At 45.5% G+C, this 16,202-nt stretch overlaps 1 protein-coding gene across 1 annotated transcript; it reads left to right on the forward strand.

Moving 5' to 3' along the window:
• The first annotated feature begins 2,215 nt into the window (after window positions 1-2,215).
• On the forward strand, window positions 2,216-8,733 carry LOC141104834 (uncharacterized). The gene is made up of 5 exons (XM_073594609.1): window positions 2,216-2,407; window positions 5,843-6,011; window positions 6,127-6,224; window positions 6,333-6,474; window positions 6,778-8,733. Exons 2-5 carry the CDS (start codon window positions 5,978-5,980, stop codon window positions 8,100-8,102), a joined length of 1,599 nt encoding a protein of 532 aa, XP_073450710.1. The 5' UTR covers window positions 2,216-2,407; window positions 5,843-5,977; the 3' UTR covers window positions 8,103-8,733.
• Window positions 8,734-16,202: the final 7,469 nt, after the last annotated feature.

The following is a 16,202-nucleotide window of genomic DNA, read 5'->3' on the forward strand; positions in this document are numbered from 1 at the left end:
TGGTGTAGTGGAGATTGGGAACACTCTTACTGGCTTACACTGGGATACATGAAGCATTGATCAGAAAAGATGTTGGTGGCTTACACTGGTCTGGTGACACTGGGACTGATTTGGCAAGTGATCAGAAACAGTGTAATTGGCTTACACTGGTCTGGTGGCTTTGGAACTCATGTGGTGGTAATCTAGAACACTGTTGCTGGCTGACACTGGTCAGGTGACACAGGGACTGCTGTGGGGGTGATCAGGAACACTGCCGATGGCTGCACTCATCTGGTGATAGTAGGACTTGTGTAGCGGTGATCGGGAACACTGTTATTGGCTTACACTAGTGTAGGGACAGTGTCATGGGGTGGCAGCTGTGACGAACGCGGGTGTCAGATCCCTGCCCTCCTCGCTAACTTGCAACCAAGGACCGGCCAACCTCACACTACGCTGTCACTTACGTAACAATGCCACTCTCAGCTGCGCCAAGCACAAAGATTTTCCAGCTTGCGGGGCCACAATCTAGGTGCGAGCAGCCTGAGAGTGATTGTCACTGGGCTAATTACACAATTAACCCTTTAACTGCCACCACCCCCGTTTAAAAGACCGAGCCGGGGGAGACTCGTAATTTTAGCAATACCAATTATAATTTTAGAATAAGCGTCTGCCACACACACTGCCACCACAGACAGGTCTGCTCAGAGTCTTACTCTACAACAGTAGCGCCCTTCAAGAGGCAGGTTCGTTTATAGCTTGCATTAAGAGCTTTAGAGACAAGGTTAACACTTTTCAACATAAGGGTTTATTATGAAAAGGTCAAAATTGATGCAAATAAAACATTTACAGAAAAAAGATGTTTCAAAAGATAAAGACAATATACAGCCACAAAGCAATAAGGTAGAATTGGGAAGAAAGAATAATGTCCGAGGGTTGATCAGAGTTCGATCGATGAGCTAGGTAATCGGTTCTCGACTTGGCAGATGTTTCTTCTTGAATGGTAAAAGGAGAACTGACCATTGTCTTGGCATCTCCTCTTTTCTGTCAAATCAAAGGGGTGTTGACAGCGACCAGTGACCAATCGTCTGGTCATCTTGTTTAGGGGTTGGTTGCTGGGAGGTGTCTACACTCATGACCACGTCCCAGGTAGATTTTGTAATAGCTATTCATATATCTGCATCTATAGTGTTTACAGACTCCAAATATCCATATTATTATTCAACTTGAGATTTTCTTCAAAACAAGTCTAAACATGCCATATCTATAACGTATAGCCTGCTTTGGAGTAATAAGTGGTACCAGGGGTTTCCCATATGACCTGACATAGGGGTGTCTGGACTTGAAACGTTCCATATTATCTGAGGAAACTAAATATGTCCAGATTAGGGCTGTGCTATTACTAAGTCAGAAGTTAGGACACATGCTGAAATTTCATACTTATAAGTAGGAGGTGTATTCAGACAATTTACAACCGGGGCCTGTTAGGTCTCTGAACGGAGAGGGTGACAGTTTTATGACAGGCCTGAACACTGCCCTTACAACAAATGTTTTCTACTGACCTAACCTGGTTCTGTTTTCTCTGTTGAGATAACCTTTTCTGTTGAACTTAAAAAGCTTTGAATTCCTAAGACAAGGGAGGAGGGAGGAGGGAGTTCAGATTTCTCTGTAATGTTACATGGTTAGCCAAACTGTCATGGCTACTTCCACACAAGATGGCAGCTAGCTACAGCTTTTCATGTCCCGTACGTGATATCGTTACAGCAGCAATCAGGAACACTGTTGCCTGGTGATTTTGTACTGGGATGGCTAGCAATAAGGGACATTGTTGCTGGTTGCAATGGTATGGTGATACTGTACTGGAGTTGGTAGTGATCAGGGACATTGGTTGGCTCCTCTGGTGACACTGTACTATGCTGAGAATGGCACCAACATGTAGCTTTTGTTTTCACATTTGTGATGCCTATGATTGGTCACAGTGATCACATGGGACAGGGCAAATTTAACTGGTCTTGCACCCTGCTCCTCGATCTGCTGTGTCTGATGGGCTCAGTGATTATGGAGCACGCTAGTGCACACTTTAGAGGGCGCACATGAGCAGTGCAAAGGGGAGGCCATTCTTATACAGCCCCCAACCTTCAGGAGCCCGCCATCTTGTTGTTTTTATACAATGGCTACTGTATAATATGGCAAGTGGTTGGGCACCAAAACTGAAGAACAATCCAAGAAGCAGCTTTCAAAGTATTTAAAAACACAGGCTGCAGTTGTTTTTTTCTCCACAAGGTGCTGATCTCACTTATTTTCAGTGGAATGCAGAGACAGAATTCCATAGAAGACAGGAAGTGATTTCAACTATAGACGGGCGGTTCCTAGAGATAAGACAGTTTGCAGGAAGCAGAGACGGATATCCTTACAATCGGCAGCAGAGGAGGTAATACAAATTATTTTATATTTACACCCAATAAACCCTCACATCATGTCCATCCTTTTCCTCCATAGTCACTATGATGTCTTTTACCTCCAGCAGATACTACTATACAGACAAATGTATAGAGTATTATAATATGTACACAGAGCCCCTGGTTTATAGACCAGATACATCCTAAATATAGAACCATTTATCCAACTGTCCATCCGGAGCCTCTGGTTTATAGACCAGATACATCCTAAATATAGAACCAGTTTTCCAACTGTCCATTCAGAGCCTCTGATTTATAGACCAGATACATGCTAAATATAGAACCATTTTTCTAACTGTCGGCTGGACAGTTAGCTTCGCCAATTAGCACTGTCAGGGCCCTCTGATTGGACAAAGTGATGGTTACTTTCCCTAATCAAGTACTCATGGTCCCACCCCACACTATAAAAGCTAACTTCCCATAGCCAGCTCTTGTAGTGTTGTTGGAGTGGAGATAGATAGAGCAGGGCTCAGTTTGCTACCAGCGAATATAATGTGTTCACTTATTCTGAGTGTAGAGTGTTAGTGTAGTGAAGTGTTTAACACGGCATTACATAACATTTAGTGCTGTATACTCTTTCTTTTTTTTTTGGTTGCTGTGTGTTTTTTTTTTTTTTCTTTATTGTGTCTTTTTTTATGTCCCCTGCCTGCCCCCTTTTTTTTTTAATTGTCAGCCACAGATGCGGGTGTTCCCCCTTTTTTACTTATTCATTTATTTTTTAATAGTTTTTACATTTTTGTCAGCGTCAGTCCTCAATTTAAAGCTCACCAAACACCACTTTTCATTGAATAAAGTGCATCCAATTACACATTTCCCAGTATCTTTAAAATGTGCGTTATAAACCCCCCTCCTATAATGTCTGGGATGCCAACAAGGAGAGGAAGATATTCACATGCTACTATGAGGGGTCCAGCAGTGTCTATGTCAAAAAGCAAATGTGGACTTGGTCCGTCCTCAGGCAGGACAACTTTGTCTCTGTTTAGTGATGTTGCCTGTGTTATCCAGCCACAGGAGGCTAAACCATCCTCATCCTCTGACTCTTCAATCTGGCACTAGTGTACAGTCCACCGCAGCTGCCAGAGCGGCTTATTCTGCCTCCTTGTCCACAGCTACTCCTGCCAAAGCCCCAGCATTATGCATAGAGGAGTCAGCTGAAATATTTGAACTCAGCGTCAGCCACTTGCTTCTTGAGGATGCACAGACATTACTTGATTCTGATGTTAGTTCTAGGTTGAGGAGCCTATAGGGGAAAACACTGATAAACAACAAATTGACAGACATGTTCTCCCAGCCACAGCGTGTCACCAAGTTGGTTCCAATGCCTGACCGTGCCATAGCTGAATGACGGCTACAGCGAGGTCCTCCAGTTCTGGGAGGGTGTTATATGACGTCCTCCAATGATGGCTCCCACCGCACGCCCGCTTCAGCTCGGTCTGATTCTTAGGACACAGCTGATCACAGGTCGGAGTAAAGAGCCAATCGCAGCAGCCCTTTACCATGTGATCAGCAGTGTCCAGTCACAGCTGATCACAATGTAAACACAGTCCAGAAATAGTGTAACACCGGTCAGACTGTGGATAAAGTTTTCCTCGTGGCTGCTGGCCCCGGCTCACCACCGTCAATAGTAATGGAAGAAAAAGAAGATTAGTCACACATCATGGAAGGAAGAACTTCTGTAGAATAGTTACTTTATTGTCAAGGTGCCAAATGGCGTAGACAGGACGTTACAGGAACATTGGTAGACCGACTTAACAAGGATAAGTTCTTCCTTCCATGGTGTGCGACCAATCTTCTTTTTCTTCAATTACGATGTAAACACAAGCTGGTTATCGGCATTCCTTTCCTCATGCTGACAGCATGAGGGGAGGAGAGCCGCTAACCAGCTTGTGTGAAAAGGACATCTACACTGATAATTAGATCACTGATTATCCATGTCCTGATTATCACTGCAGCCCCATCAGTGGCCACCAGTGCTGCCAATCAGTGCCCATCAGTGCTGCCAATCAGTGCCTCCTTATCAGTGTCACCTATCAGTGCTGCCTAACAAATGAAAAACGATGAAAACTTTTTTTCCAAAAGTAATTGGTCTTTTTTCATTTATTTAGGAAAAAATTAAAACCCCAGTGGTGATTAAATACCACCAAAAGAAAGCTCTATCTGTGTGAAGAAAATGATAAAAATGTTATTTGGGTACAGTGTTGCATGACCGCGCAATTGTCATTCAAAGTATGACCGGTGTTCTGCTGAGAAAGTTCCCCCTCGGCGGATAAGGATCCCCCTCTACTACACAGGCGCTGCGCCTGCGCAGTAGGAGCCGGCGGAAATAGCCAAAGCCGAATAGTTGGAAATCAGCTGTACACTGCGCCTGTAAGAGGGCCCCTCATGGGCTCTCTTCGCTTGCCGCGCTTCGGGCACCGCCTCGCTTCGCTCGGCACTTTTTTATTCTCCCTCTAGGTCCACTTGGATGGTGGGGCTTCAACCTGGACCCAGGGCGCAGGCGCCGTGTACAGCTGATTGAAGGTTTTCAGCTTCGGCTATCTTTGGCGGCTCCTTAGTAGTTCGTACTGCGCAAGCGCTGCGCCTGCGCAGTGCAGGGGGGTCCTTATCTCCCGGGGAACTTTCTTGGCAAGACACCGGCTATAACGTCTTGTGTCTACTTCCTCACAACTCCCCTTTCACCTGGAACTTCCTGTTTACACCTGAACATCACTTCCTGTCTGTACCCTACATCACTTCGTGTCTCTCCAAGGGGTTCTGGCTGCAGAGTGGAACTCTACTCATAACAGGAAGCATGTGGCCTCCACTCCATTTTTTTTCCTGAACTTTATTGTGAATCTCTGCTGCCAGACCCCTCTCCCAGAGATTCACAATAAAGTTCAATAAAAAAGAAGAAGTGGAGTGGAGGCCACATGCTTCCTGTCATCAGTGGAGCTCCACTATGCAGCCAAACCCCTCTCGAGGAAACACAGGAAGTATGGGCGGAGAATGGGCTAGATATAGGATACATTCACTCCATACCCTGAGAAGCGTCACATGATGCAGTTTCTAACAAGACAACAACATCACATATTGTGCGCGGATCACTCTGATGGGAACTGATGAAAGATAAGCATAGAACGTTGTATAACGTACAATATCCAAGGTGAAAGGAGGAGGAAAAAGAGAGCACACATCACTGGAACACACAAAGAGGGTAATAAGATTCCTTTTCTATTTACACCAATAAATCCCCCCCCCCGTCATGTCCGTTCTCTTCCTCCATAGTCACTGTGATGTCTTTATCTCCAACATCCACTACTATACAAACCTAAAATACTGTTATCAGGGGTTATTTTTTGACATGGCTAGAAGTAGGGATAATTCTGGAAAGTATGAAGTGATCATTATGACTTCCTGTCTTCACACAGGATTATAGAGCAATAACTATCTGGAGATCCATTAACACCCAGCAGCCGTCTTCACAGGACATCACCCATCACAGTGCCTCCACCTCACTGTCTGACAACAGAGGTGAAGGACACAAGGATCTCTACAAGGACGTCATGATGGAGAATCAGCCGCCCCTCACATCACTGGGTAAGAGGAGACTTTATTGTAAAGGAGAGAGCAGTACGGAGGGTCCACCTAGATCCCCATCATCGGATAAACACATAGAAACAATGTATTCAGTCAGTGTGTGTGTTTCCTACAGATGGATCCAGTAATGGGAACCCACCAGAGAGATGTCCCCGTCCTCTGTATTGCCGGGATTCCATACAGGAAGATCACACCATCCCTCACCATCATCAGGTAGGACTGAGCAACTAGAACTCAAAATGTATTCTAACCTATGAGAGGATATTCTGTGTAATCCCTTGTTTTTTTTTACCAATGTATTCTACCATCTTTGGGGTTTAGGGTGAAGAACTGAAAGACATCAAAGTTGAGGATAAAGAGGAAGAAGAAGAGAGGTTGGTGAGTGGAGATCAGCAGTCTATGGAGGAGGGGGAGGTGATTATGGAAAGTAAACAGGAGGAATCTTCTCTACATATGGACACAAGTAAGTAAAAAAACACTAAATATAGAACCAGTTCCCATTATTATTTTACTTCTATGAGTATAGAGTTTGTATTTACATTGTTACATCAGAGGAGAAAAGGTCTATGTCTACTGAATTCACCCAGGAGGAAGACAGAATAACCATATAAAGCTCGGCCTCATTTTCTTTAGTTTAAAAATGTTCTTTCCTGATCCGAAAAGGTGATGGGGGTCTGTGATTGTGGGGGGCACTGTAATGTAAAGGGACATTGAATACAAGATTCCAAAAATTCTTCTAACATTTTATTATAAAATTATTTCTCAGCAGATGACCATAATGTGCGGAATACGTCTGAGGAATCTTCTGATAAATCACATTCCAGGACTCTAAGATCTCACAGTAGAAATACTTTAATAGATCCGTCTATTCCCGAGGAATCTTCTTCAGGGCAGGAAGGAGATCAAACAGAAGAGAGTTCATTGTTATGTTCAGTGTGTGGGAAACTTTTCACACAAAAGAGAGAACTTCTTAGACACAAGAAATGTCACACTGCTGAGCGTCCCTATTCATGTTCAGAGTGCGGGAAATGTTTCACTAGAAAACAAAACCTTCTTAAACACCAGTATAGCCACACGGGTGAACGTTCCTTTTCATGTTCAGAGTGTGGGAAATGTTTCACTAGCAAACAAAGCCTTCATATGCATCAAATAAGTCACACGGGGGAGCATCCTTATTCATGTTCAGAGTGCGGGAAAGGTTTCACTGAGAAAAGATGTCTTGATAGACACCAGATGATTCACACGGGTGAGCGTCCCTATTCATGTTCAGAGTGTGGGAAATGTTTCACTCATAAAAACAATCTTGGTAGACACCAGAAGCTTCACACAGGGGAGCGCCCCCATTCATGTTCAGAGTGCGGGAAATGTTACTTTCGGAAAAATTATCTACTTCAACATCTTAGAATGCACACGGGTGAACGTCCCTTTCCATGCTCAGAGTGTGGGAAATGTTTCATAAAGAAGGAAACTCTTCTTATACACCAAAGAAGTCACACAGGAGAGTGCCCTTATTCATGTTCAGAGTGTGGGAAATGTTTCTCTGACAATAGAAATCTTATTAGACACCAGAGATGTCACATGGGTGACCTTCCTTATTCATGCTCAGAGTGCGGGAAATGTTTCCCTACTAAAAGAAATCTTATTAGACACCAGAAGCTTCACACTGGGGAGCGTCCCTATTCATGCTCAGAGTGCGGGAAAGGTTTCATTACAAAAGAAAAACTTATTGTACACCAGAGAGATCACACGGGTGAGCATCCTTATTCTTGTTCAGAGTGTGGGAAATGTTTCAAATGGAAGTTTTCATTTGATGAACACAAGAAGATTCACATAGGTGATCGTTCCTATTCATGTTCAGAGTGCGGGAAATCTTTCACTCAGAAAGGAAACTTTGTGCAACACCAGAGAATTCACACGGGTGAGCGTCCTTATTCATGTTCAGAGTGCGGGAAATCTTTCACTATGAAAGGAAGCCTTGTGTATCACCAGAGAACTCACACAGGTGAGCGTCCGTATTCATGTTCAGAGTGCGGGAAATCTTACAAATCGAAAGGAGACCTTGTGTATCACCAGAGAAGTCACATAAGATAACAATCTTTCTCATGATAACAGTGGTGTGTTGGGGGTGGGGCGGAATATATTGAATGTTTTTCAGGTTCGGTTTGATAGATCTGAGCCTGCAGGGATTGAATTCTAGTAATACGATCCTCTAAACATACAGAGATGACTCGGTCCCGCACTCACACAGACCGCACCATACAACTAAACTGTGCTAATACATGGCCAGATATGACAATACATGAACAACACTTCTTATTGGTTGATATCAGTTTCTGTACATTATTGCTCTTTTTATGTTTTACTGAAGAAGCCGGCTTCTCATTGGTCCAACCAATAATAAATACACTTTATGGTTTATTATCTTCAATTATAAAGGTTTTGATTTAGATTCTATCTTAGTTTTTATTGTTTGTTAACCACTTAAAGACCGCCATGTTATTCCCCCTTCCTGTATACGCCATTCTTTCATTTCCAGCACTGTGATAATTTGACTGACAATTACTCAGTCATGCAACACTGTACCCAAAAGAATTTTATATCATTTTTTTTTTTTTGAGACATGTAAAGCTTTCTTTTAGTTGTATATTTTCACTGCTTTTAATATATAACAAGAATAAAAATATATATATTTTTTTTTAATAAAAAAATTGCAAGTAAATAATCTTTCTTCATAAATTTAGGGCAAAATTTATTTTTCTACATTTCTTTGGTTAAAATTCAAAGCAAATCAGTGTATATTATCTACTCTGTGTGAAAGTTATAAAGTCTACAATGTATAGTGTATATATTGAAAATGAATCAATCCTGATGTTCAGACTGAGGGGATTATTTACGAAAAGCAAATCCACTTTGCACTACAAGTGCAAACTATGCAATGTGCACTTGAAATTGCGCTGAAAGTGCACTTGGAAGTGCAGTCGCTGTAAATCTGATGGGTAGATCTGAAATGTGGGGAAGCTCTGCTGATTTTATTATCAATTCACGTGCAAGCTAAAATGTTGTTTTTTATTTTCCTTGCATGTCCCCCTCGGATCTACAATGACTGCACTTCCAAGTGCACTTTCAGTGCAATTTCAAGTGCACTTGTAGTGCAAAGTGGATTTGACTTTAGTAAATAGCCCCCAAATCGCACTGTGCAACTTTGTGCATTGATGACATTGTTACTGTGAGAATGGAGATGGATTTTCATATGGTGTACAGCAGGGCTCAAAATTTCAAGGATAACTCCACTTCCGTGGGGAAAAAAATATAGCAAATAAAGAAAAAATAATCTAGCGCATATAATTGCAACACTAATCATATTGTAATTGAATGTTATTAAAAATTACCTTTCTTTACAGTACATCACGGGACACAGAGCCAGTAATTACTAAATGGGTTAAAAGGCCACCTTGAGGTGATGGACACTGGCATAATCAAGATAGGAAGTCCCCCTCTATATAACCCCTCCCACACGGAGAATGCCTCAGTTTTTTCGCCAGTGTCTATGTTGTTTGGTCACGGTTAACATTATGCTCCTCAGCCAGGGCCAGGGAGCTATACAATCGGATCTATTCAAAAAGCCAAAAACAAAGGCAAAAGTGCATGGTACCCGAGCCTTGATACTGAAGAACGAGGTTTTGCCTGTAACGCTTCTCTTTGGAGAGCTGGGCCATGGGATCCAGCGCCTTGGTCACATTGCTATACCACAGGTTGCTCTGGCGGGGCACTACTAGCCCGCCGTGATGGGTGAAGGTTGGATCACTGTGCTAATCCCAGTAGTACCCTGCGGCGGGAATAGTAAGTGAAGAAGATCCCTTGTGGACTTCTTTTTATGAATAGTTGATGTCTTGCCTGTGTTTTTTCTCCTACCACTAGAGAGTGTGCAGTAGCATACCTGGTGTCAGCATCCCATGCCTGCCTTAGAGGTCTGTCAGCAGCGCTTGTGGAGGATTTCTGCCTTTCCTCTCAGTTAGTCAGCCACCTAAAGAGGGGGAGAGAGTATCAGGTATCTGAAGCTTCTGGGTTGGATTATCAACCTAGGAAAGTCATCTTTGCGGCCAGCAAAGGCTAGAATATTTGGGTCTGGTAGTAGACACAGCCCACAAGAGGGTGTTTTTTACCCCAGGCAAATGCCTGCGCAATAAGAGATCTGGTTCACACGATCAGGACAAGGGGAGAGTCTCCTATCTGTCTCTGTATGAGATTGTTAGGGAAGACGGTAGCTTCATTAGAAGCAGTTTCCTATGCTCAGTTCTATTCAAGTCTGTTGCAAAACAATATCCTGTTTGCTTGGAGCAGGAGAAGCCAGGATTTGGATTGTCCAATGCGTTTGACTCCAAGCTTACGCCAAAGTCGCAATTGGTGGTCGCTAACCGAAAGTTTGCAGAAGGGGAAAAACCTTCGTACTGATCACTTGGAAGATAGTGATGACTAGGGATGAGCTTCGAGTTTGAGTCAAACCCATGTTCGACTCGAATATTGCCTGTTCGATTGTTCGTTGAATTGCGAACGTTATGGGCCGTTCGCGCCAAATTCGAGTGGCGCGTCACAGCCCATAATTCACTGCGGCATCGCAGTGCATTGCTGGCTGATGATTGGCCAAGCATGCACTATGACCCTCATGCTTGGCCTTGTGTAGTGTGTTGCGGTGGCGGAGAGAGATAGACAGAGAGACAGTGTCATTTGTTTTAAGTTAGAGTAGGCAGGCGAGTCAGTTAGCTGCACTTACAGTGTATAATGTATATTTATATATGCATCCTAGGTGTTGTGTGTGTGTATATATATATATATATATATATATATATATATATATATTCACTGACAGGCAGGCATGTATTTTTACAGTATTTACAGTATTTACAGTTAGTGTACTGTGTCCTTTGCACAGTGTGCACCTAAAGCTACCTGAAGAAAATTGCTGGTGTTCTTCTGATCCTATTAATACCACAGGCAGGCAGCTGCGGTATTTACAGTTAGTGTACTGTGTCCTCTGCACAGTGTGCACCTAAAGCTACCTGAAGACAATTGCTGGGGTTCTGATCCTATTAATACCACAGGCAGGCAGCTGCAGTATTTACAGTTAGTGTACTGTGTCCTCTACACAGTGTGCACCTAAAGCTACCTGAAGACAATTGCTGGTGTTCTCATACTAATAATACTACAGGCAGGTAGTTGATTCTGCTAGCTGCAGTATAATCAGTATATATATACATCCCAGCTTTGTGCAGCTACATCTCACTGCAGGCCATTAGTATGTCTGGAAGGCCAACAAGGAGAGGCAGACAGTCACAATCCAATAAAAGAGGGCAAGCAGGCTCTGTGTCTAGAAACAACAGTGCTGGTCGTGGACACGGTGCATCCTCATCAACACGTGGCCGTGGGACACGCTTGTCCTTTTTTCGGCAGCTGTCCGTGTTGAGCCGCAACATGCCAAAGACTTGGTAGAGTGGATGACCAAGCCGTCCTCATCCTCCCCATCCTCTCTCACCCAGGCTCAGGGTACTTTGTCTGGCAAAGCAGCTGCCAACGCGGCCTCTTCCCTTGGCTCGATGGCATCAGTCACTCCTTCCCTAGCCCCACCATGTCCTCCTGAGAAGTCCCCTGAATTGTTTGACCACAGTGTTGGGTACATGCTCCAGGAGGATGCCCAGCGTTTTGAAGGCTTCAATGATGGTACCCAGCTAGAGGAAGGCAGTAACATGAGCCCAGAGAGAGGGGTGCCCAAGAAGGACATCAATCTGGCAGTCATGTTCCCGTTCCCCCAGCTGCAGCATACTGCCAGCTTTGTTCCAGTGATGAGGAGGGAGGGGATGATGAGGAAGTCACTGACTCCACGTGGGTGCCTGATAGGAGAGAGGAGGAGGAGGCACATCTCCAACGAGGCAGGATGCCCTCCAGGGGCCAGCTTAAGGGCAGCACACCGACTGCATCACACCACAGAGCTCCGCATGTGCAGGGTGCTGCTGTCTCTGCGCAACATTCCAAAAGTTCTTTGGTGTGGGCTTTTTTGAGATGAGTGCATCAGATCGCACCGCTGCTATTTGCAACATATGTTTCAAGTGTATCTCGCGTGGCCAAAACATCACCCACTTGGGCACTACATGCTTGACCAGACATATGTCGACCTGCCATGCAATTCGTTGGCAAGCGACCTAAAAGACCCACACCAAAGAACAAAGTGGACCTCTTCTTGCTCCTCATCAGCTGGGATCTCCCACCCCACTATACCTTCAGTCCTCTCTGAAACCTGCACTGAGAGGAATGAAGGTGTAGAATTAGGTGTGTCACAGCCAAGTACTTGCGGGCAATCTGCTATCGGTACACCGACGTCAGATTGTAGCAGACAAATTTCACTGCCCCAGCTGCTACACCGCCGAAAGAAGTTTGCTCCCAGCCATCCACATGCCCAGTGGTTGAATGCTGGCTTGGCTAAATTGCTAGCAGTTCAACTGCTGCCTTTTCAGTTGGTAGACTCTGCCCCCTTCCGTGAGTTTGTGGAATGTGCAGTTCCTCAGTGGCAGGTTCCCAAACGCCACTTTTTCTCACGGAAGGCGATTCCGGCTCTCTACCGGCATGTGGAAGGCAATGTCTTGGCCTCGCTGGACAGGGCGGTCAGCGGTAAGGTGCATATTACCGCTGACTTATGGTCCAGCAGGCATGGACAGGGACAATACCTATCTTTCACCGTGCACTGGGTGACTCTTCTGGCAGCTGGGAAGGATGCAGGACAGGGTGCAGTAGTGTTGGAGGTTGTTCCGCCACCACGCCTCCAAAATTCTATTAGTGGTGATTCTGCCACACCTCTCTCTTCCACCCTCTCCTCTTCTTCCTCCATGGCCTCTTCCTGTGCTGATTTGTCCTCCGAACCAGTAGGCGATGAAGGGGCTACGCAAGCACGCAGGCAAAAAGATGCCATGCGGTGCTTAAGCTGATGTTCTTGGGGGGACAGGAGCCACACTGGGGCAAAGATTCTGTCAGTTTTGTAGGGGCAGGTTCAGAGGTGGTTGATGCAGCTTAAGCCAGGAATGGTGGTTTGCGACAATGGCACCAACCTCCTCTCCGCCCTCTGACAGGGACAACTGACCCATGTGCCCTGTTTGGCTCACGTTCTTAACTTGGTGGTGCAGCGGTTCTTGGGCAGGTACCTGGGCTTACAGGATGTCCTGAGGCAAGCCAGGAAAGTCTGTGTGCATTTCTGCAGGTCATATGATGCCAGTGCTTGGCTGGCTGACCTCCAAAAGGAATTTAACCTGCCTAAGAACCGCCTAATCTGTGACATGCCCACCATGTGGAACTCAACGTTGGCCATGCTGCAGTGGCTGCACACGCAGCAGAGGGCCATCAATGTGTACCTATGCGACTATGGCACCAGGACAGGGTAAGGGGAGCTTGTTTTTTTTCCCCATGCCAGTGGGCTATGATCAGGGATGCATGCACTGTCCTGTCACCATTTGAGGAGGCCACGAGGATGGTGAGAAGTGACAGTGCATGCATCAGTGACACTGTCCCTCTTGTCCACCTGTTGGAGCACACGCTGCATGGAATAATGGACAGGGCACTTGAGGCAGAACAGAGGGAGGAAGAGGAGGACTTTCTTACCTCTCAAGGCCCCCTTTATCCAGACAGTGTTCCTGCATGCCCGCCGATCACACAGGAAGAGGAGGAGGAGGATTGTGTCAGCATGGAGGTGGAGCCTGGAACTCAGCATCAGCAGCAGTCTTCAAGGGATCATTTACAGTCCGAAGAAACCCATGGACTTGTACGTGGCTGGGAGGAGGTGGCAGTGGATCATGTCGTCTTAGTGACCCAGAGGACTCTGGACCGAATTCCTCAGCAAACCTACGCTGCATGGCCTCCCTGATCCTGCAAAGCCTGCGGAAGGATCCTCGTATTCGTGGTCTCAAGGGGAGGGATCATTACTGGCTGGCAACCCTCCTTGATCCACGTTACAAGGGTAAGGTTGCGGACCTTATCTTGCCGTTGCAGAGGGAGCAGAGGATGAAACATCTTCGTAGGCCTTGCAGAAAGGTTTGTGCAACGCAATTTCAGAGCCTGGGAGGTTACAATTTCCTGGTCCTCCTGGACAACATCTTGCTGAGGCTTCGGTCAGTCACAGAAGGAGCGGTGGAGAAGGTGGCCGTCTGACCGAAGCATTCAGACAATTTTTTAGTCCACAGCCCCAAGGTATGATCGGTTCCAGCAACCATTGCCAGCGTCTGATTTACATGGTGCAGGAATTCCTAGGGGCAAGATCAGACTTGGACACCTTTCCCACCAAAAATTCTCTGGGTTACTGGGTCTTGAGGATGGATCACTGGCCAGAGCTTGAGCTACTGGCCTGTCCTGCATCCAGCGTTCTTTCGGAATGCACATTCAGTGCTGCTAGATGCTTTGTAACCGATCACAGGGTATGCCTGTCCACAGAATCGGTCGATCGGCTGACCTTCATAAAAATGAATCAGTCTTGGATCACCAGGTACCAAGCACCTGATGCTGATGTAACCAATTAATTTTTTTTTAATGTGAGATCCCTTCAAGACTGCCTGTGCTGATGCTGAGTGACTATCCTGGCATGCTGAGTGACAATCCTCTTCCTCCTCAATTTTCATGCTGATAGCTTGTAAAAACATTTTTGGTTCTGGGCACCGCCACCAGTGGCTAAGGCCCAATTTTCTGACCCTGTTGAACAGGGGCATGTAATTACAATTTTTGATGCAATACTTTGCAGCAGGGCTCATTCCTGCGCTCCAACTATAGCATCTGTGAGGGGTTGCAGTGTTATGGCACCAGTGCCTAAGGCCCAATTTTTCAGCCCCTGTTTAACAGGGACATGTAATTGCAATTCTTGATCTAATTTTTCACAGCAGGGCCCATTCCTGCGCCCATTAAGAGTAACTGTGAGGGCTTACAGTGTTGTGGCAACACCACCACCACCAAAGGCCCAATTTTTCTACCACTGTTCAACAATGGCATGAAATTACAATTCTTGATCTAATATTTCACAGCAGGGCCCGTTCCTGCGCCCACCAAGAGTAACTCTGAGGGCTTACAGTGTTGTGGCAACACCAACACCTAAGGCCCCAATTTCTGCAGAGTATATAGGGCAGGCCCCTACTTTCAAACATCCAACTTACAAACGGAAGGAGACAACAGGAAGTGAGTTGAAATCTACCCCTAGGAAGGGAAATTCTCTCCTTTAAGAGTTAATATGGGAAAAACGTGTCTCCTCCCCACTGATGCTTTATCACCAATCCTTGTTTCACTAAAAACCACTAATTTTCAAAAAACATTTGTCATTGGGACAGAAAGTGAGGTGAAATCTTCTGAAGAGGTGCACAGATAGCAAAACAAATGTTACAGGGTTGATAAAACTTCCCTATGTTTTCCAAAAAGCTTAAAAATAGATTTTTTGGCTGGAGCTACACTTTAAAAATGTACCAGTTCAAAATTACAAACAGATTCTACTTAACAAACCTACAGTCCCTGTCTTGTTTGCACCGCCTGTATACTGCTGTTCAGAGTATATAGGGCCTGGGGCCCACGCCTTTTACTTTTTAAAATTTTCTTAATATCCATACAAGACCCAAAGGGCGTGGTAATGGAGTGGTGGGGGGTCCCATAGACTTTAACGGGGTTCTAAAGTTCACGCAAACTTTCGGTCCCTTTGTAGGTTCTGGTGCGAACCGAACCGGGGGGTGTTCGGCTCATCCCTAGTGACGACCAATGCCAGCCTTTTAGGCTGGGGAGCATTACTAGAAGACAATGCTGTTATGGGGGAATGGTCAGAGTCCGAGAAGACCTTGCCCATCAACGTTTTAGAATTTTGGGCAGCACCCCTGGCCCTTTTGGCCTGGGCAGGCAGACTGCGGAGATACCCTGTCAGGATCTAGTCCGACAATACCACGACGATGGCCTATATCAGTCGCCAAGAGTCGGGCAGCCCAGAAAGAGGTAAACCATATTCTGGTTTTGGCAGAAAAGCATGTTACTTGCCTATCTGCGGTGTTCATCCCAGGGGTAGGAAATTGACAGGCAGACTTCTTAAGCTGCCAGCCGTTGCTCCCAGGGGAGTGCTCCCTACATCCAGATGGCTTTCTGGCCATTTGCTGGAGGTGGGGTACCCCGGATGTAGGTCTTCTGCGTCCAGGT

Source organism: Aquarana catesbeiana, linkage group LG08 (assembly GCF_042186555.1).
Source record: "Aquarana catesbeiana isolate 2022-GZ linkage group LG08, ASM4218655v1, whole genome shotgun sequence".
NCBI classification, from domain to species: Eukaryota; Metazoa; Chordata; class Amphibia; order Anura; family Ranidae; genus Aquarana; species Aquarana catesbeiana.

Excerpts from the sequence above, each read along its gene's own strand:
- LOC141104834 (XM_073594609.1), top strand. The coding sequence starts at position 5,978 with ATGATGGAGAATCAGCCGCCCCTCACATCACTGG. Across the intron at positions 6,012-6,126 it reads GCCGCCCCTCACATCACTGG|ATGGATCCAGTAATGGGAAC; the intron begins GTAAGAGGAGAC and ends TGTTTCCTACAG. Across the intron at positions 6,475-6,777 it reads TTCTCTACATATGGACACAA|CAGATGACCATAATGTGCGG; the intron begins GTAAGTAAAAAA and ends ATTATTTCTCAG.